The 20471-nt window shown below is 41.9% G+C and overlaps 4 protein-coding genes across 4 annotated transcripts in view; 3 read left to right on the forward strand and 1 right to left on the reverse strand.

Moving 5' to 3' along the window:
• The window catches only part of sphkap (SPHK1 interactor, AKAP domain containing), a 111629-nt gene extending 109898 nt beyond the window's left edge, over positions 1-1731 (forward strand). Inside the window, exon 12 of the mRNA XM_080460515.1 lies at positions 516-1731. Within this exon, the coding sequence (XP_080316641.1) occupies positions 516-671 (156 nt within the window). The 3' untranslated portion in view covers positions 672-1731. The remainder of the gene's footprint in view (positions 1-515) is intronic.
• Positions 1672-12426, reverse strand: daw1 (dynein assembly factor with WDR repeat domains 1). Its single transcript, XM_080460516.1, has 13 exons — positions 12289-12426; positions 12056-12128; positions 11632-11776; positions 10683-10741; positions 10455-10577; positions 10229-10328; positions 9965-10072; positions 8560-8666; positions 8305-8407; positions 7614-7728; positions 7073-7149; positions 2896-3058; positions 1672-2688 (listed from the first exon to the last, which is right to left on the reverse strand). The coding sequence occupies exons 1-13, from the start codon at positions 12326-12328 to the stop codon at positions 2654-2656; spliced, it is 1248 nt and encodes a 415-aa protein (XP_080316642.1). The 5' UTR covers positions 12329-12426; the 3' UTR covers positions 1672-2653.
• A 510-nt stretch (positions 12427-12936) lies between these two features.
• slc19a3b (solute carrier family 19 member 3b) lies at positions 12937-17120 on the forward strand. The gene is made up of 8 exons (XM_080459024.1): positions 12937-13221; positions 13407-13586; positions 13711-13876; positions 14092-14410; positions 14502-14653; positions 15317-15509; positions 16561-16702; positions 16903-17120. Exons 1-8 carry the CDS (start codon positions 13072-13074, stop codon positions 17056-17058), a joined length of 1458 nt encoding a protein of 485 aa, XP_080315150.1. The 5' UTR covers positions 12937-13071; the 3' UTR covers positions 17059-17120.
• Positions 17121-17388: 268 nt separating this feature from the next.
• On the forward strand, positions 17389-20192 carry slc19a3a (solute carrier family 19 member 3a). The gene is made up of 7 exons (XM_080459025.1): positions 17389-17537; positions 17775-18010; positions 18097-18646; positions 19174-19252; positions 19372-19564; positions 19719-19860; positions 19965-20192. The coding sequence occupies exons 1-7, from the start codon at positions 17391-17393 to the stop codon at positions 20109-20111; spliced, it is 1494 nt and encodes a 497-aa protein (XP_080315151.1). The 5' UTR covers positions 17389-17390; the 3' UTR covers positions 20112-20192.
• The last annotated feature ends 279 nt before the right edge of the window (positions 20193-20471 follow it).

A 20471-nucleotide genomic window follows, 5' to 3' on the forward strand; every position in this document is an offset into this window, starting at 1 on the left:
TACAAGAGAGGTCCTGATGTGCACCCGCGTGGCATTATGTGTTAGTCATTGTAATGCTGTTGCTCCTGAAAATCTTTATCTTAAGTTCTTTGTATGATATTATTTAACATAAAGTGGGACAGGGATCACATATTTCTCTGTAGTGGCTCTGTGGAGCTTCCAGGTAATCAGATTCTATTACCATTTGCCCATCTAAATGTAATCAAACTGTTAAATAACTCAACAATATATAATCTAAAAAGTAGAAAACTAATTTTTAATTATGACTATTGTGACTTAAAACAAAAAACAAAAACAAAGTAGTTACATTATTTTTATGATTTCTAAAATTATAAAGAGTGATCTAGAACAGATTCAATAAATCCAAAATAAATGGACGTTTCACAGAAAAATTATCTTTAATATTTCAAATCGTTGAGTTGCACCCGTTCATAACTGAAGAACAAATGAATAAGATTGAGAATATTGACACACACTGCTGCTGATTGTTTGGTTTTTCTTGTGCGTCCTCTCAGTTCCAGAGGGTGGTCCACCTCATGTCCCAGAAGGCCTGGCGGGTTGCGGACCTGTTCGGCGCTGTGGTTCAGTTCTGTAAGCTGCAGGAGAAAGAGGAGGAGGCGGGCCGCTCGCTCCAGTCCGGCCTGTTCGATTGGCTGTTGGAGACCCTTTAGGATGGACTAGACTTTTCATACCGCAAACACAAACACACAGCGTCACTCATTTCCCCGCCGGACTCTTAAGTAGTTTGTCCCCTCTCATTGCACCAAGTGTCTCATTCCGCAGGCTGGACGCACAAAGCAAATCAGCATATTTGAGAAAAACGGACCTCCTATTGTTGTAGTTTGTCATCAATCAATGGACCAAACTCCCTTTAACGAAAGCATGTTTAGATTTACCTCTCGAATAACACACACACACACACACACACACACACAAACTGTAGGCATATGGGCGGGGCATTCCTAATGGGAACGAACAAGCCCTCAAAAGATTATAGTCAGCAGGTTCTAACTGCTCCAGATTATATATTGCTATATATTTGCAGACTCTCACAGCTCAATTATGTTATTTATTTATTACTAAGAGAACACATGTGAATAGAAGTATCTATTACAGCACAGGGTAATCAGGTTGAATTCTCCCCACAATGCAACATGCTCAAACTTTTTTTTTTTTCCTCCTTGATTTATTTATTTATTTATTTTTAACCAATACTACTTTGTAAAAGAGGCTGTGAACATACAAGCCCGGAGAAAGCTCTTTCACTTTCCTCTGACAGTCATTTAGGAGTGCACATTTGCTGAGTGTGAGCAAAAAACATTTCACGAGTTCGTTGTGTTCATCGGCCAACTTAACACCTCTGTTGTGACTTCGACATCCAGTTCAAAGTGAATATGTCTTTTTGTCCATGTTACTTGAGAGTTGATTATTTTGGGATAGCTGTCCTGTACATAGTGTAGATTTGGAACTGCTGCACTTTGGAGTAGTAGACTGCTCTCTTTAGCTTTTATTAAGTCTGGGAAGACAGAGTAAAGTTTGTAATGTAGAATTTATATGTGGATTTGGTCTGTTTATTTCTCTATTTAGTGGTACTCTAGTGTTACATCACTACGTCGGGGTGGTGGGAGAAAAAAAAGAAAAGAAAAAAAAAAAGCACAGGATTCAGCTGTAAACTGTCATCGTAGAACTGAATGTATTTCTCTTTTGACATCAATAAATTTCTGTGATGTGAAATACAAGCAGTTGTGACCATTCGTACCATTGAACTGCAGCGCAATAAAGAGTGCTCTGGAGGATTATTTAACCGCGGCTTCATCACACGTCATGCCTGGTTTCTTGCGTCTCACAGGTGCAGGGAGAACGTAAAGTAATTTAACACAATGCGTGCTATCAGACATACTGTTTTAATGACGTCTCTCAGAAACACACAAAGCAGTCGGAACAGAATATCAGAAGCAGATGTGTTCTCTGATGATTTACTCATAAAGATTAAAAAAAAAAAAAAAAAGGCAAAGATTGACAGGATGATCGTAACATGACCACGTTTAGCCAACATAAGTGTCTACCTCTGATTTTGCTCTGCAGCATAGTGCACTAACAATATTGCATTAAAAATGTAAATGTCAATCAATGTAGATCTTTTTGCCTTTAAGGATTGTATGGAGACAGTTTTTGGGAAAAAAAAACATTAACTTTGCTATTTCAAATAATGAGTCTATTAACTTCATTGCCAACAGTTTGATAAGATTCAAACTAAGTTCCTTGTATGGATCCAAAAACGATCTGTACACTGACATGCTTCCCCTGGAGGATACGGGATATGTTTGCACTCTTTATAAAACCTCATATTGTGGTTCCTGTTTGGATGAAGTGAGGTCCAACATGCTAAACGAGCTTCTGCTGCATAATATCTCTTCATCACTAAACAATACACAAATCAATCTGGTGACATTATGTCAAACTTCTTTTAAAACCAAATTTTTTGGAGAAAAGCAGACGAACGATTCCAGATGCGTTACAGAGATGCTGAACATGGTTGGACGTGGGGCGATGACTCTCCTTGTCAAGCTACGATGAAGAGGCACAGAGCGTGACACAAAACTGGTCGTGGCGCCCGGCTTCACCCGAGCGCGTGGCGGCTCAGGGCAGACGCTCAGTACCAGATCCTGCATGTGTTGTCCTTGCTGCCTGCAGGGGAGCACAGACGCAAACAGGTGGCTGCACAGAAGGACACAGCTGCATGCTTCTCATCTCAGACGTGCAATTAAGCAGAAATGATGAGCGGGAGTGTGTGTGCCCTGCCCTCGGCTACATTTTAACAGTGCATGCTTGTCGTGTTAACGCGAGGTTGCAGGATACGGCATGTGCGCGTGCCCGAGGAGCGGCCCTATATACCCGTAATGATGCTGTCACCCTCGTAGTTGAAGACGCAGGAGAAGATCTCGTCGGTGTGGCCCTCCAGGACTTGCAGGCAGACGCCAGACTGAGCGTCCCACAGACGAGCTGTCTTGTCTGCGCTGGCAGTCAGGACCCTGGTGCCTTGGGGGCTGAAGCAGATCTACCAACAGAGGCAGAAGAGTTGGCTGTGTGGGACATGAGCGACAGGGTGCTGAGTAAGACAGTATCCCAGCGCACTTTCACTATGTCAGCAGCATTACAGCGCTGAGGTCATTCAGCTTAAAAGAAAATACTTAAGGAGGATAACGGCACCGCTGGAGCTACTCGATGAAGACAATGGAGGATTAAGAAAACCACGGCAGAAGCTTACTCTGTTACGGCCTGTTTATTGTCCCCTGAATGGCTTTATATCCAAACGGTAAGGGATGATTAAATAAAATCGTTCCTCACTCGCCATGAGATGAAATGTGTTTTTATTCAAACCGAGTGCAAGGAGCGACGACAGGAAGGAAATGGAACAATGGCTGAGAGAAGAAGCCGGCAAAGATGGAAGATTGCAGGAAGGAGAGAGAAGCAGCTATGAGGACAGGTCATGAAATAGGAAATAGTGGATTCAAATGAACAAAAAGGAGAAGAAAAAAAAAATGCAAATGAAAGTGCAGGGACAGGGCATAAATAAATGAAATTGAAGCACGTCGTCTCTTTCTTCCATACTGTGTATTCATTCTGACTTCATTTCACAAACACTCGCACATCACTCATTCAGCCATATGAAGTTGTCGGCGCTCATTTTGAGGAGGGAATTATTAAATCCTAACACTGTGAAGGCTGCTGAGCTTTACTGTATTGTGTTTCCCTTTATTGTGGTGGATGACCAGACACTCCTGTCCAGTCCACCAGAGTAGAAGCATGGCTGGGTTGGGTTACGTTGTGATGCTCGTCACTGATAGTCAGCTTGGATCGGCTCCAGCGACCCAGCGCTGGACACAGCTGCACAGAAGATGGATAGATAGATGGACAGGTGTCTGCGCGGGTTTCAACCTCGCCTCGCTGTGTCTCTCTCTCTCTCTCTCTCTCTCTCTCTCTCTCTCTCTCTCTCTCTCTCTCTCTCTCTCTCTCTCTCTCTCGTCTGGTCGTCAGTCGGCCCTGGCTGGTTTTTCTTTCTAAGCGTGTCTGTGGCCACACAGTGTTTTTGCTCCCACAGAAAATCTCTCACAAGTCGCTGCAGAGTGAAGCGGTTCTGCAATGTGAGCAAAAAAAAAAAAGAAGCTGTACCTGCATTTTTCTTTTTTTCTCCCCGTGTCAGCTCAGTAGTTAACGATGGTTGGCCTCTCAGCCATACAGCAGCTTGCAACATCTCAGGTGATACGAGCAAAATCATTGGCAGAAATGTTCACTTCCTGAACGTTTTTGTCTCCCTTTGTCTTTGCAGCGGTCAGGCTTTTTGTTTAGTTGTTTTTTTTTTATATACACAAATTTAAGCTTGAGATAAATAAACACTGAAAACTATTTCCAGCTTTATTTTGTCATTTCGTCAGGGTGACCAGAACGGTCTGAAAAGACTGACAACTCAGGAAAATAATTTTTTTTTTGAAAATATCATATCAGTTGGCTTGTGATTTCTTACACATAAACTGAAATATTTCAAACATTGTTGATTTATTAATCTTTTATAATTTAGGCAACACATCAGAAAATACAGTACGGAATTTATTTCTTTTCCTTACAACTTGAAAAATGCTTGAAAGGCTGACCAAACAAACAGGAGGTTAAACTGGAGTTAGCAGAGCTGAGGATGTTGACAGTTTTTTTAAAAGTGAGTAGAATGAAGAGGTTGAAAAAAGAAACCAATACATCATAGCGACGGCCCTGTTGCTTTGTGCAAAAGTGAAAAAGAAAAGATGGAGATGACGTAGAGTTGTGCAGAGTGTCGGTGAGATTATAGCGGCGAAAGGACGCTGAGGACGGAGCTGCCAGGCCAGAGGAGAGACGAGGTTTGTGGGTTTATGGATGCAGCGAGGGAGAACATGCAGGGAACTGGTGTGAGGAAAGAAGATACAGGAGATAGAAAGTGATGGAGGAAGAAAGTCCACCGTGGAAACCGCTCATGGGAAAAATGCTGAAGAATAGAAAGAAGAAATAGCTGACAAAACAGTTGACTTATTGATTGTGTTCTTTCTTTTTTATTTTTTTTTTCAGATGCACCTTTGTGATTTGCTGCAGCGTAATTTACGGAATGAGGTGCTTCACTAAAGGTCGTCACGTAAAACTGCTGCACTCAGCAGAATAACTGGATCAACAAGAAACAGCAAAGATATGAATGGGACCAGGTGCTGAATTTAGCTTTAGTATTATTATTATTTTAACATTCTATGAGAGTTCACAAAGGAACCATTTCATTCAGCCATCTGGATTTTACCCCAACTCGGCTTTCAGGGGTTTTGTCATTGCACTCCACAAATTTCATGACAACGTGACTTTTCCATTAGGTTTTCATTTTCGCCTGAGATAAGCGCAGGAATAAAGCTAATGGAGTGTCTAAAGTGGAAAGGATTCCTCTTCCAAGCAGCGGCATTCAAAAATAAAAAGGGCCTGTGAATATATATATATATATGTGTGTGAGTGTGTGTGTGTGTGTGTGTGTGTGTTTGTGCGTGTGTGTGTGTGTGTGTGTGTGTGTGTGTGTGTGTGTGTGTGTGTGTGTGTGTGTGTGTGTGTGTGTGTGTGGAAACATGCATTCAGAAAACGGGCTTTGTTATTCACAGCTTGTCATCTATATTTCCAGAAAGAATGAAGACATGAGATTTAAAAAGGGAAGAGCCTGGGAAAGATACTGAAATGGAGGAAGTCAGTGAAGAAAAACGGTCGAGCAGCATGGAGGGGGGAGGGACGGGAGAAATGTCCTGTTAGGGAGAGATTAGTGTCATAATCCCCGGGAATCATCCTCCATCCAGCCTATTTATTACTGTCTGATGTGTTTCAGTAAACACATACAGAGGAACCCTCGGAGCCCGAGCCTGTGGGAGACCCCTTTGTGCAGAGCATTACACCTGACAAACAGTAAATGACTATAATCATTCCCATTAAAAAAAAAAAAAAAAAAAAAAGGTCAGCATAGGGTCATTTGACTCATCTAATAGCAGGCTGTTATACGCAGGGTTCACAAGTCTTTGCGAGGATCTGGGATTAGTTTTGCTTTAATGGTGTAAAGCATATATTTCAAGTTCAAGGATAATAACACAAAGTCAGACCATGTTCAGATATGAAACACCCCGAGGCCTCGACTCCAGTTGCTGGATTTCTACATCCAACTCTAGATAAACAGAAGTATCCTACTTTACTGTTCTGCAAAAGTCTCACTACTGATGTGGCCCACAGCTAGTTACAAGATCAGGTGTTTATGAGCCAGTACGTTGCTTTATTCAATCAAAGCTGATCCCAGCTGACTATGGGAGAAAGCGAGGTACACTGCAGACAGGTCACCCGTTCATAATGCCCCCAAACTGACCTCCAACCAGGGATGATTAATGAGTTAAAACCAGCACACCACTGTGTGGCCTGAGTCACAATAATACTTGATTATAGTGTCTTGGTATCACATTATTATCACATAATGCTTTAGATATAGTTTTAATCCCCTACCAACAAGATGAACATTTAGGACGTCTCTGGGAAAAGTTGAAAACCCATTTTGAAAGAGATGATTCTGAAGGTGGAGTCTATCCGGTAAAACTGAAGAAAGTGTACGTTACAATGCTTCATTTCCATTGTGAAAGAAGATCAATAACATATGTGCTGAATTTAGGTATTTTGGGGGTCCCTGGTGATCAGAACATAAGAATTAGCCATTATAAAATTCTCCTAAAGTCTATTTAATCCATACAAAGCAATACATTTTTTTGTTTGACAGTTTGGGATTTCCTCACTGATTCAGGTTAATGTCTGCAAATTGGAACCATTGACGGAAAGTTATTTTGAGTCATTGTAAAAACAGGGATTCATATTCCACAAAGACTGCTCATTTAGTCTATAATGAATACTGAGGAAACAAAAAAAGTTCCTACTAAATTTCAATGCAAAGTAAAAGTCAGTGAAATATTAGCCTCTGAATGGAATTTTGCTCTGGGTGTCCGTAGTGGTAACATGACTTGTAGAAACATGCTTGTTGAATTACCTTAGAGATCTCTCCTTCATGGCCCTCTAAGGTCATGAGACACTTGTGAGTGGCTGTACTGAAAACTCGTGCTGTACCTGAAAGAGAAAGAAACCATCATGTTGATTTTTGTGACAGGAACTTCAACAACAGATGATTAATCCAGAACAGAAACTACAAGGACTGAGAGCAGTTGTTTTTTTTAAAAATACATTTTTCCCGAAACAAACTTCTGAACTTATGAGGCGAATTGCTGTAGCAGTCTCAATGTGCTTTACACAATAAGTCACATTCACCCATTCATGCACACATTCACACAACAGCGGTGATGACTGCCACGCAAAGTACTCGCACTCCATCAAGGGCAACTTGGTGTTCGGTGCCTTGCCCAAAGACACTTGACTCATCGCCAGGGCGAGCTGTGAGACCCCCCCCCCCCCCCCCCCCCCCTCCCACCGCACTGTAAAACGACCGACTCTAACAACTGAGCCACAGCCAGTCCCAAGTGTGAAACTGTAACTTCACCAGAAATATAATCTATTCTATAGATTATTCGCGTTACCGTCGGCAGAGGCAGTCGCGACAAGCTGCCCGCTTAAATCAAAGCACACGTCCAACACCTCTTCTTTGTGTCCGACCAGAGTCGCCGAACACTTTCCACTGCCTGCCTCCCACAGCTGAAAAAAAAGAAAGAACAACATGAATACAAAGAAACACATACTGTATGTGCCCGGGCTACAACTACACACATTCAAGACCAGAGAAAACACGAGTACTTATGGAGTGTGCTTGCACGTGTCCGTCAGCCGTCTGAAGTGACATTACTTTAGTGGCCTCCCCTGGAGGAATGCAGTGGGGTGGATAATTCTTGTAAGCGTGACTCATCTCGGTATAATTAAAGAATCAGGATTGAAATTTTCTCTCTCTCTCTCTCTCTCTCTCTCTCTCTCTCTCTCTCTCTCTCTCTCTCTCTCTCTCTCTCTCTCGAGAGAGAGAGAGAGAGAGAGAGAGAGAGAGAGAGAGAGAGAGAGAGAGAGAGAGAGAGAGAGAGAGAGAGAGACTGGACTTAGGGAAGGGATGGAAAGTGAGAAATGAAAGCGAGCAATTTCAAAATGAACAAAAGCATGAATATGTATGCTGGAAATAGTTGAATTAGATGGCGACGGCATCTTCAAAGACATGTGTCCCAGCCTGTAAAGAAACACCAAAGGAAAAGTGTAGGTTTTTCAGTCAATGGACTGATCATCGCTCACCTTGCAAGTTTTGTCAATGGAACCAGTGACTATGAGGGAGCAATCCCAGTTAAACTGGACATTACTTATTTCTCCTGTGTGACCAATCAGAGTGCGGACGTGTCTGATGAAAAACAAAGAGAAAGATTAGCAAATAATCAGCTGTTTACTCTTGAATGCAGAATTGGTGCTCCACACCGTAAATACAGCACGTGATAAGGACGTGCACTCATCAAGTCAAATAAAGCAACTGGGAAAAACAAAACGATGTCTGACCTCCTTGAAGCAACATCCCATATTACAACTGTGTGGTCGAAGGAGCCTGTGACTAGCTGGTTACCCACGGTGTCAAAGCACAAAGAGAGGACCTCTGCCGTGTGACCCTGGAAGGGATAAAAGAGAAAGCATTGTACCTGTACCGTCTCATTTCTTCTCTTTCTTATAGGCGCTCGATTTCTCTCCCACATTAAAAACTAGATTTATTACCTTTGCCACAGAGGTGACTTTTTGTCTGGTTTGTCGGCACAAACAAACAAACAAACAAACAAACGGAAATGGAATTTGATAAAAAAGGAGGCCAGAAAAGAATTTATTCATTTTTGCTTCGTACCACAAGTCACCTCTAATATTTAGCTTTCATTTCCATGTTGTAAGGTAGAGGATTTGAGGAATCAAACCTCTGAAAATATAGTGCATGGTAGTCGAGTTCAGTGGTAGAAATTAATGGTTGCCTGTACAAAATAGATCAACACATTTTTCGGCACCAGTTGGCTTAATCTACCCCAGATAACACCAGATAAATACGGTTGTTGTGATTTGAGATTTGCACATCATAGAGTGCTATTGGTCTCCTTCCATTCATTTACTTTCCTCTGAATTGATTCCCAGTAAATCACCAAGCTCACATTAAAAAAATAAATAAAACAAACTGACAATCAAACTTAAAGCCAATTCAGATGTTATTTTTTAACAAACTTATCTATAAGTTGTGTGAAGAAACATGAATACAGATGGGGTAATATGAAAACTCCCCAAAGAACATAAACATACTGGTAAGTTTGAACACTCTAACCCTTATATTCATACTAAGTCTCCTCTAAACAGAAGCACTCACATTTTTACACATATTTGTCAATTCTACAGACATAAAATCAAAATACATCAAGGTGCTCCACATAAGATGACTCCCAAAGATTTCAAGGAAAAATCTTTAGATTTAGTCTCCATGAGACAGCTGCCAACATGACTGATCCTACATAGCGTGAAGCGTTTTAAACATCTAAAACAGAGAGAGAGAGAGAGCGAGAGAGAGAGAGAGAGAGAGAGAGAGAGAGAGAGAGAGAGAGAGAGAGAGAGAGAGAGACGCTGACACAGCGCCAGCCAACCAGCCAGTCACACCATGGGCCCACGTGCTATCTGCACATCAAAGAGGACTCGCTATTCCCATAAGAGCCGGTTTATCAGCACCTTATTAGAGAGTTACAGTTACACATCCCCCCTCCAGACGCGTGGACATGTGAAGTGGTAAGACGCTGGCTATCCGCGGCAAATTCAATTCAGGAATAATGACTCTTGTAAGGTAATTAAAAGTTAATGAAAGCATAATAAATGAATGCCTGTGAAGGAGTCAGAATGCCAGAAAAAAAGGAGCAGGAGAAGCAGGTAGAATAGAGCAACTCACAGTCAAAGTCGCCACCTCCTGCCCACTCTTCACATCCCACAGCTTGGCAGTGGCATCCATGCTGCCTGTGGCCACCAGCGTGCTCTGGGGGTTGAATGCCAGGCAAACCTACATAATACAAAAATGCTGTTTTCTTTATTATATGCTCAATGTGTGTTTTATGTCCACGTGCAGTTTGAAACTACTACTGTCAAATCATGCACAGGAGTGAGTACATGCCATAGTGTACAACGCTTTTAAAAGTAGAGAAATAATCGCACGCACTATTTCTGCCGTGTGCCCATGGAAAGTATGAAAACATTTGCCAGTCTCCGCACACCACAGTTTGCAGGTCTTATCAAAAGAGCCGGTGGCAATCTTGTCTCTAAGTTTAATGAAGAGGAAAAAAAAAGAAAGGCAAGTTAATAGTCAGTTTTAAGATTAAACACTCCTTTTGAATACCAAATAGAGCAAATTAATTTCATGTGCCGTGAAAGAAACAGCTCATTACCCATAGGGGTTGTTGAACGCAATTGCATACACAACGTTTCTGTGGCCCTCCAGCGAGCGCAGTTCTGTGCCTGAGGCCGTGTCCCAAATTCTGCACGTTCTGTCATAACTTCCTGTTATAAACCTGCACGGTGAGGCACAGGGGAAACAATGCAACAGCACACACTTTACATTATAAACTCCAGAGTGCCAGACCATTCTCCTAAAAAAAAAAAAAAAAAAAACTCACCTTGATCCAGATTTGTTGAAGGCAATGTTTGTCAGGGGCAGGATGTGTGCCTTAAGCTCCTGGAAAGAAGATGAGAGGTTCACCCTGGAAATGCTGCGGGTTATTTCCATATACGTGTACATTATTGACCTCAGCTGTGTTTCTAATAACAACATGTGCATGTATTATCCTACTACCTTCTTCACCCACAAAAGAAAAGAATACTCCCATTTGTAGCCCAAATTAATACTTTCTAATTTCTTGTCATGTAATTAACCTTGACCTCTAACGAAGAATGTTTTATGTATTTCTACATGCACTCTGACACGCCAGAAGACCTCTGTATCGCCTCGTTACACTTTTGGCTGGCAGCTCATTCTGCTCCTTAGTAACCAAAACCACTGCTGCTCTCTAGTGCCTCTTTGAAGCACTGGCTTTTAATTTCATCTCATAAATGGCCTCATTTCCACAGATCTAAATGAGATTCATGAAATCAGGCAGTTAATATACTGCTACGATTAGCTAATGGGGACACATTTTCCCTCTTTGCAGGTAATTCCGTCTGCCTCTATTGAAAGTAAAAACGAACCGGTATCAATTTAGCTCCTGCAGCATATCAGGGCAGGGATTTTAGAGTCACCGGAGTACTTTGTGCACTTGTTTATATACAACAGATTTTGAAAAACCAAAAATATTAATAATGCATTTTATTTAAAGCTTTCATACAGACCATTTAATGACACTGGAAAGAGACATTCCAAGCAAGAGATTGTACACATGAATATGTCACAGGACAGGATCAACCCGAGAGTGACTTAATGAATGAATGAATGGATGAATGAATGAATGAATGAATGAATGGATGAATGAATGAATGAATGAATGAATGAATGAATGAATGAACGAATGAATGAATGAACGAATGAATGGTGATCATATCAAATGGTTAATAGATGAGCAGTAATCTGACCTTGCAGAAACAGAACCTGTGGTGATCCTGTTGGCCCAGTTTCTGTTGAAGTCTGAGGATCAGCTGTTTGACTTGTTCAGCCCTTGACTCGGTGATCAGAGGCTCCGAGAGCCTGATTTCTTTCACCATCTCATCTGGATCTGTTCTGCAGAAAGGGGATGCGCACTTTATAGCCTTCATTCACCAATAATTGACAGGCTGCGTTCAAAAAAAAAAATTAAAATTAAAAAACAAAGAGGATTCTAGAAAATGTGAAAGATTCATATATATTTGTTTAATTGCTATTTAACAGAAAGTAAGAAATTTTCTGAAATATAATCTAAAACCTATACATCTGTTACATAGTTGGAGGAAACGTGCAACTACTTTGGTAATAAGATAAAAAAAAAAGAATAATAATTCTAGGAAAATAAAACTCACGCACTGTTGAGTCAAATCCAAAAGGTCGATTGATTTGGTTCTCAAATGACCTCCTTTCTCATATTCCAGGATTATACCTGAAAAAGAACAACGAGTGAAACAAGAGAAAGAGTTTTACTACAAAAAACTAATAAAACATGCTTCGTCAACTTTTTGAACAGAGCTTTTAGTATAAAACGCTTCAGTAGTTACACTTTTGTTTTAATACTCGGGTTAACAATAAACATACTGTGTTACCTGGTGGATAATATCTCAGATAAAACCTTTTCAGTTTCATGTTGTCGGACTTCCAGCTCGCTCACATCACGTCAACAAACCGTTGCTATGGCGGAGACTTGCCGATCTGCAAACAAAGAGCGCCGCCATTTCTCTCTCAATACCGGAAGTCACGTGATCTTAATAAAGGAAGTAAGTATTCGGCTTTTTATTCTTATTTTTAAAATTAATTTATATAAAACATTACGAACAAATAAAGGAAGGACACAAACACAGAGTCATCAATATACAGTCCCCTAACTGTAAACAACACGCTAAACACACTCACACAATTGTTTTTGTTTTTCTTTCATTGGACCCAGTGGAAGATATGACAAGTGTAATGATTTTTACATTTGTTTTTCATATTTTGTGATTTTAATTACAATTTTCTCATGTGCAACTATTTGGAGATTTGTTTACAACTTGCTGCTATGTGAAGAAAACTCGCCCCTCAGTTACACAATCAGTCTGTCACTAGTAACTTAATCACACACTCGGCACTGATGCCCATTTATTCCACCACTTGGAGTTGAGCCTCTTTTTTTCTGAAAAGGTCAAAGTCTATCACCATTAACCTGTGACAAAGTCACGTGCTTATCATAAAGATTATGTGTGTGTTTCCAAGCTACTGATGAGCACTGATAGCTTCAAGAAACTTCAGAGCACTTAGGGAATAGCTCAGGAAGTCAGGTTGTGAATTAGGACTTGAGGAACTAAAGTAAACCAAACAAACCTTTCAGGAAACCCCTCTGAGACATTGACATGGGGTGTTGGACCAAGCTCAAGTCATCTGGATGGCTTTATCCCACAGCTGTCCTATCACTGTACGGCTTTTTTGCAAATTGCAGAGTGGCAGAGCCCTTCCTGACGCCATATCTAATTGGACCACACAAGAACATCTCTGAAGAAGTGGTAAGGACCGCAAACACACGTCATCTCATCTGAAGATAACCTGTGTTTATCAGGTGGCCACATTATCTTTAATTCATGCCACTGATGACAGAATTAATACTGTCAGTTGTGGTAAACAAGATATGGGTGTCATTAATAAATGGGATCAGTAACTCTGTTCTGCGGTGTTTACTGTTTCCTCACAGGTGACTAACTACTTATTTCCTATATGGACATATTCCTACCTGGCTTTCCTGTTCCCTGTTTTCCTTCTCACTGACTTCCTGAGGTACAAGCCCCTCATTATGCTGCAGGGGCTTTTTCTCGTGACCAACTATCTGCTGCTCTGCTTTGCCCCAGGTCTGGCTGCTATGACCTTCCTCCAGGTCAGTGGAACACATGCTCCTTCAGAGGAATAGAGAATATGATTTAAATGCGTATGCATTAACATCATGTTGTGATCTACTAACTATGTAAACCTAAAAGAAGTTAAAACTGTTTTATTACTAGGTCAACTATGCCGTAGTGACCTCTACAGAAGTGGCCTACTTCTCTTACATTTACAGTGTGATTCCAGTTGAGCATTACCAAAGAGCTACTGGTTACCTGCGCAGTGCCATGCTGGCAGGATATACATTCGGTGCCGGCCTCGGCCAAATGCTCATTTCCCTCGCAGGTTGGTCTTCTTAACCAGTTACAATCGAGAATAACATCTGCACCCAATAGGGTTTATTTTTCTTCAAAATAAATCAATATTCCTTTCAGGTAATATCACATAAAGAACCTCAAAGTCTGCACAGATGTATATTAAAATTGATTCACAAACATTAATGAGATTTCTTTGGACAGACGTTTTGCATGCACTGATTAAATATCAACTCTTTTCCACAGGGCTGGACTACTTCTACATCAATGCCATCACTCTGGGGATTGTCAGCATAGCTTTTCTTGTCTCGTTCTGGTTGCCCATGCCAAAGAGAAGCCTGTTCTTCAAAGGGGAAAATGTTGCAGCTGTGGAGTTGCAGTCCCAGCCGGAGGAGGGGCCACTGGGAGGGAAAAGGCCCGAGGACCCAGAGACGGATGGGGATGAAGCAGGCTGTGGGAAAGAGACGATGGAAAATAATGTCAAAGTTGCCTGGTTCAGTAGGGAAAATGTTACCACTGCAGGACATCTACTTTGGCTAAGCTTCAAGGAGTCCTACTCTTCCAGGCATCCATCTGTTTCTATTGATAACAGTCATGAATCAGCACTCGCTGTTCCGTCGTCATTGTAACATGTTCTAATAATCCTCACCGTACAGGCAGTTGATATACTGGTCCCTGTGGTGGGCTCTGGCCACGGCTGGCTACGTGCAGGTCTTCAACTACACCCAGTTGATGTGGGACCACATTGAACCGTCTGCCACGTCGTCCATCTACAACGGAGGCGTAGAGGCCGCGTGCTCACTTGTAGGTAAGACTTGCAAATTGGTTCAGCGAAAGATTTGAATCCACCTTTGAACCGTGTGCATTTCATATCCCCACAGTAGGATAGAGACACGATCAAAACAAGGAGAGCAGACTGTAGCAAAACCACATCATAATGACCAAAAGAAACATTTAATGATTCCATTAGACGCTGCAATGTTTGATGTAAAACACAAACCGGTGAAAATTGCAATTAGAAGAAAAACAACCCTGCTGTTCTTGGTTGTACAGAGTAAATGGTTGAATAGAAGATGTGCATTGATTTTGAAAGAGAATAGCACCTTGCTGCTGTTGGCTTATGGTCAACTTGGCTCAAAATGAGAAGGAAGAAGAGTAATTGGTTTCATTAGGAAGATGGAGTTAAATGGTATTGGATTCTCTGATTATTGCTGATAGGTAATTCCAGCAGCTGAGTTAAAGTTATTCATCATATTAGAAAGGTGCTGTGAAGACCAGCAAAGGCAAGCGTGTGTTTAAGGTTTCATTTGGAGGCCTTAGTTTCTACCAACGCTTAAGAAATGGGTTGCCAGTGATAGGATTAATGATTGAATCAGTAAATTACATATACAGGGACACAGTGGCACACTAGGAGGTTATATCCACTGTGAACAACAGATTAATTACTTCATTTTTCTTCTTCATGGGCCAGGTGCTGCAGCAGCCTTCTCCGTGGGCTACATCAAGGTGACCTGGGCTGTGTGGGGGGAGCTGGCCTTGGGGCTGTTTTCAGCAGTAGAGGCAGGTGCTGTGTTTCTTATGGCATTCACCAGCAGCATCTGGATTTGCTACGCCAGCTATGTGTTATTCAAATCCTGCTACATGCTTCTCATCACCATCACCACGTAAGTTTATAATGGAAGTCTTCCATTATACAGGATGTTGGACGATCAGTACTGTGTTGAAGTATAGGCAGGTGCGATAGAATGCTAACTCATCCAAAAACACCATAAGGAAGGCTTCTGATTGGCATGAAGAGACAGACTCTACTGAACTGAAAGGTCATTCACACCAAAATCTTTGGAATTTGCATTAACCCTTTGAAACTAGGCCTTTTTGTACATTTCTGCTCAAAAATGATCAAATCTTCTGTACTGATAGGCTGCCGAGTCCCTGCTTTCATTTGTTGGTTACTTTATGTGGGTGAAACAAAATGGCAAGTGGGTTGACAAGGAGCAAAAATTATTATCCGAGGCGGCTCTTTAATTTTACTTTTCTTCTTCCACTGTTTTTTTTTTTTTGTGCGTAACTCGTCCCACACTGTTGGGAGCACATACGCAAAAAGCACATCAAAACGTGTCGAAAAATCGGGAATAATTCGCTGTGACTTTTTCTAACGATTCGGCGAAACCATTACTGAATCAATCGCAAAAAACTGTGAAACTTTTTTTTGGCAAGTAGTCGGCAGTAAAAGGCAGACGCACGACATCAACTTCATATCAATTGTCATCATCTTCTTTCATTCTTTTTCTTTTGAGCGTGGGAATAGTAGAGCTAAAGCAAGCAGGTGGCGGTAATGCGATTTCACGGATGCCAACTGCCGTTAAACTAAAGTGAAGAAGAAAAGGAGGCAGACACACAAAAAAATCTCTGTAATTTTCTAGTTCATATGGTTTTGGAATGTAAAAATTTCTGAGCACCAACTGCCATAACAATATACAACGATATCACTTTTTTTATTTATTTTTTTAAAAACACTCATCAGCCAAAAAAAAACAAAACAGCATATTACTAAATCATGACTTCTGATTTTAAAGTTTTAAACCCAGATGAGACTAAATGTATTAGGTGCAATAAAAAATAAAAAAGATTAAAATACTAATTTGGAATATCTTATCAGCTGTCGCTTTGGGATTGTTTTTTTTCTTTTTTTTAACATAGTTACTTTGCTTATAGATTTCAGATTGCTTGTAATCTGTCCATGGAGTGTTACGCCTTGACATTTGGGATCAACACTTTTGTGGCCCTCTTGCTTCAGACAATCATCACTTTCACTGTTGTTGATGAGGCAGCGCTGGGACTAGATATTGTCACACAGGTATGACTATTCTCCACTTGTTACAAGGGATTTTATTCTGATTATGTGGGTCAAATCAACAAATCAAGAAAGCAGGCAGCTTTGTGTGGATCTCCGTGAGTATATGCTGACACCTGGTGGTTATTATTAACTGTTGCATGCAAACGTACTGGAGGTCAGTGTCTTGTACAGTGAAGGATGATACATTTCTCTCTCTGCAGTTTATCATATATGGGAGCTATTACACCATCATCTCACTCCTCTTCCTCATTCGAGGGACCTACACAGCCTGTATGAGCCACCAGCACGGTCCTGAAGACACAGAAGACAAGGAACAGGACTCCAGTGTTGAAGTGATCTCTGCAGTGCGTTTCTGACCACTTTTAATGTCCCATTTATTTCGGTAAATAAACAGTATCACTGACTGCTATTAAACATCACCGATTTGATTCATTACCTCTTTCTGCAATATATAGAGAAAGGAAGCGCAGTACAATGATTCCTGTTCAGAGATTCTTTCTACAGGACAAATGTATTAGTTGCAGGTTTGTATCAGCTTGACCGTTTCCCAGATTGTGCTGCTCTTTGACCGGGTTGTTGATTGACAAACTATCCACACTGAGGCAACCTCAGCAGGTGTAAACCAAGGAAGCCGCACACCAGGGAACAGACACATATACACACACACACCACCAAAGACAAGCACAACATGGAGTCAGTGAAGAGGTGGAGGTCAAGCTGGAGATATCCTACCACTCTGCTGTGCATCTATGGATTCTTCAGCACAGTTAAACCACTGGAGCCTTTTCTTATCCCATACCTGACAGGACCGGATAAGAATCTGACGATGGAAGAGGTATGAAAGCAAGGTGCACATCACGTTAGTATTTCATGTTAGTCAGTTGTTCAAAATGAAATATTTTGTGTAGAATGCTTACTGTATCTTTAATATGTACATACATTAAAAGTGGGGGTGTTTTTTCAGTTGTAAAAGTCGGATTGCATCTGCGAAACCGACCAATAAAATTTGTGGCAATGAAGAAATAACATTACGACATGACATGGAGTAACTGCACAATTCCTTCCTCACCAGGTTAGCAATGAGATTTTCCCAGTGTGGACGTACTCCTACCTGTGCGTGCTGGTGCCAGTGTTCCTACTGACTGACTGGCTGCGTTACAAGCCTGTGGTGGTGTTCCAATGCGTTATGCTCTTCATCACTACAGCAATGCTGCGGTGGACAGCAACTGTGACTGCCATGCAGGTCATGCAGTTCTTCTACGGGGTAGTCACAGCCAGCGAGGTGGCCTATTTCTCCTACATCTACAGGTCATGCAGCTTTAAGCACTGTCAGCGGTTATTGGGTTTAGACTGTGCACTATGAGCATGACATTTTGTGTGTGCTACCGTTACAGTGTGGTGGATCTGAAGAGGTATCGGAGGGCCACCTCTTATTGCCGCAGCGTTCAGCTTTTGGGCTACACCGTGGGCTCCGTGCTGGGTCAGCTGGTTGTCAGCTTTGACCTTATGTCCTACTATGACATCCTGGTCCTCACTCTGGTTCTCACTGCCATTGCCCTTTTCACTTCGTTGTTCCTGCCAATGCCACAGCAAAGCATGTTCTTCCATCGGAAACAGAACACACTAGCGGAAGACGCACAGGACCATGGTGACGGGACTTTAGAGGCAAGAAAACACTCGAGCAGCTCAACGATATCTCTGGGTGAAGGAAGAAGAATTGAGGATGAAAAAAGCCCAGAGGACGACGGTGAAAAGGAACTCGAGGAGAGTGGATCCATCGCTCGGGAGCTCGAAAAGCCTATTCAAGCAAAAACCTGCAGCAAAGTTCTTCTCCAGCTGTGGAGAGACTTCAAAGAGTGCTACTCCTCCAGGCAGCTCCTGTACTGGTCTGTGTGGTGGGCAATGGCCACATGTGGCTATAACCAGACGGTCAACTATGTCCAGGTGAGTTTGTGAAGCATCAGCATCAGGCATAGTGATCACTCAAAACAACATGACAACATGCTTAGTACTGCACAGGTCTTTCTTTTTCAACCAGAGTAGCCGCGACCCATTCAGGCATGATCACTGAACACCTGAACGTGTGCTGCTTTTATTTGGCACCAAGAATTACCAGCAGATTCTTTAAGTTGTGTGACTTGTGAGGTGTTGTTTCCACCTGTTGTTGACAAATCAATACTTTCTTTTGTTAAACCACATTTGATAGATACTGAATACTGCACAGTGGAAACAACAGCCAATTCTGGAGATGATCCTTCTACAATGGATCTACTATAATAATCCAATATAATTTGAATGCTGAAGAGGTCTTAAGCAGTCATTAAACATAGACTTTAATTACTGCAGTGCTTATGTTGGGTAAAATGTCGAGAATTAAAATCAAACAGTGACACTTTACAGCAACAAATAAATGTGTGAAGTGTTAATATTACTTCCAAATCAGATGATAATCACTATATTACGCCATGCAGGTGTTGTGGGAGCACGTAGAGCCTTCTCAGAATTTTACCATTTACAACGGAGGTGTGGAGGCCGCGTCCAGCCTAATGAGTAAGAAACCACTGATAATGTTTTATAGATGCGAGCTGAAACTACAAAACAAAGAAATGGCTGGCTACAGAAACGAATTCAAATTCATAATTCCCACCTAACTGTAGCACGTTTCGCAGGTGCTGCGACTGCCTACGGTATAGGTTTCACCGATGTGAGGTGGGAGCAGTGGGGCGAGCTGGCCCTCGGGGGTTTCTCTGGACTCGGGGCGGCCGCACTGTTTCTCATGACGTTCGTCAGCAACATCTGGGTGTGCTACGTCGGCTACGTCGTCTTTAAGTGTCTGTACATGCTGCTGATAACAATAGCCATGTAAGTGTGGCGTTGCCGGGTGTTCTGGTGACTGGACGGCGCTTGTAGGCTTGAATGTGTGATTGTGGTTGTGTAACCTGCCTCCACCCATTCAGCTGATACTGACAGTCCATGACTCATGACATTAAGATAAAATGAGCTCTACTTGTACTAGGTATCAGCTTGCAGCTGACCTGTCAATGGAAAGATACGCTCTCGTCTTTGGTGTCAACAACTTTGGCGCTCTGGCTCTACAGACAGTCATCACGTTTGTCGTGGTTGACAAAGGAGGCCTCGGCCTGTCCATCATTCCTCAGGTAAGCCGCCAAATATCTCTGTGGAAGAAGTGGAAGAAGTGTTTGTGGCCACTTAAGCATCAAAAACTTTACAACTATGACCCTTCATCCCCCCCCCTCCACAGTTTACCATATATGCAAGCTACTTCTCAGTCATCTCGGTGGTTTTCTTAGTTCGAGGAGTGTTCAGTGTCTGGAGAGCGCAGAGAGCGAGAGGCGAGACGGCCCCTTCAGACACAAACAAGTCGTCTGATTTGGAGGAGAGACTGTGACCTCCTGGTCAGCAGGAACTACAATCTGTGATTCCATCTTAAATGACCCATTGCAACAAAACAAATAAAGATATTTCATACAAAACAAATATACATGATTTTTTTTTTTTTTTATACACCCCCATGAATGAACGCTGTGGTCATTTCTTCTTACTTAAAATGATTTTAATATATACTGTATATATTTACACATTAACTTAAAATTCTCTGACACCCAATAAGTGGTTTTCAGTTCATCAGTTTTGACAGTCACTCAAAAGCGTTGCAACCTGGGCCTCTGAAAGCAGGACAGGGGACGGCAGAGAGGTTCGTCCCCTACCTGTCCCTGATGCAGCATTCACCCCTTGTTCCGTCTCCATA

This window comes from Lipophrys pholis (assembly GCF_963383615.2).
Source record: "Lipophrys pholis genome assembly, chromosome: 3".
Taxonomy (NCBI): domain Eukaryota; kingdom Metazoa; phylum Chordata; class Actinopteri; order Blenniiformes; family Blenniidae; genus Lipophrys; species Lipophrys pholis.

Excerpts from the sequence above, each read along its gene's own strand:
- daw1 (XM_080460516.1), bottom strand. The coding sequence starts at position 12,328 with ATGAAACTGAAAAGGTTTTATCTGAGATATTATCCACCAG. Across the intron at positions 10,742-11,631 it reads ACAGGTTCTGTTTCTGCAAG|GAGCTTAAGGCACACATCCT; the intron begins GTCAGATTACTG and ends TCTTCTTTCCAG. Across the intron at positions 8,408-8,559 it reads TGGGATGTTGCTTCAAGGAG|ACACGTCCGCACTCTGATTG; the intron begins GTCAGACATCGT and ends GTTTTTCATCAG.
- slc19a3b (XM_080459024.1), top strand. The coding sequence starts at position 13,072 with ATGGGGTGTTGGACCAAGCTCAAGTCATCTGGATGGCTTTATCCCACA. Across the intron at positions 13,877-14,091 it reads AATGCTCATTTCCCTCGCAG|GGCTGGACTACTTCTACATC; the intron begins GTTGGTCTTCTT and ends TCTTTTCCACAG. Across the intron at positions 14,411-14,501 it reads AAGGAGTCCTACTCTTCCAG|GCAGTTGATATACTGGTCCC; the intron begins GCATCCATCTGT and ends CTCACCGTACAG.
- slc19a3a (XM_080459025.1), top strand. The coding sequence starts at position 17,391 with ATGGAGTCAGTGAAGAGGTGGAGGTCAAGCTGGAGATATCCTACCACT. Across the intron at positions 18,647-19,173 it reads AGACGGTCAACTATGTCCAG|GTGTTGTGGGAGCACGTAGA; the intron begins GTGAGTTTGTGA and ends TACGCCATGCAG. Across the intron at positions 19,253-19,371 it reads GGCCGCGTCCAGCCTAATGA|GTGCTGCGACTGCCTACGGT; the intron begins GTAAGAAACCAC and ends CACGTTTCGCAG.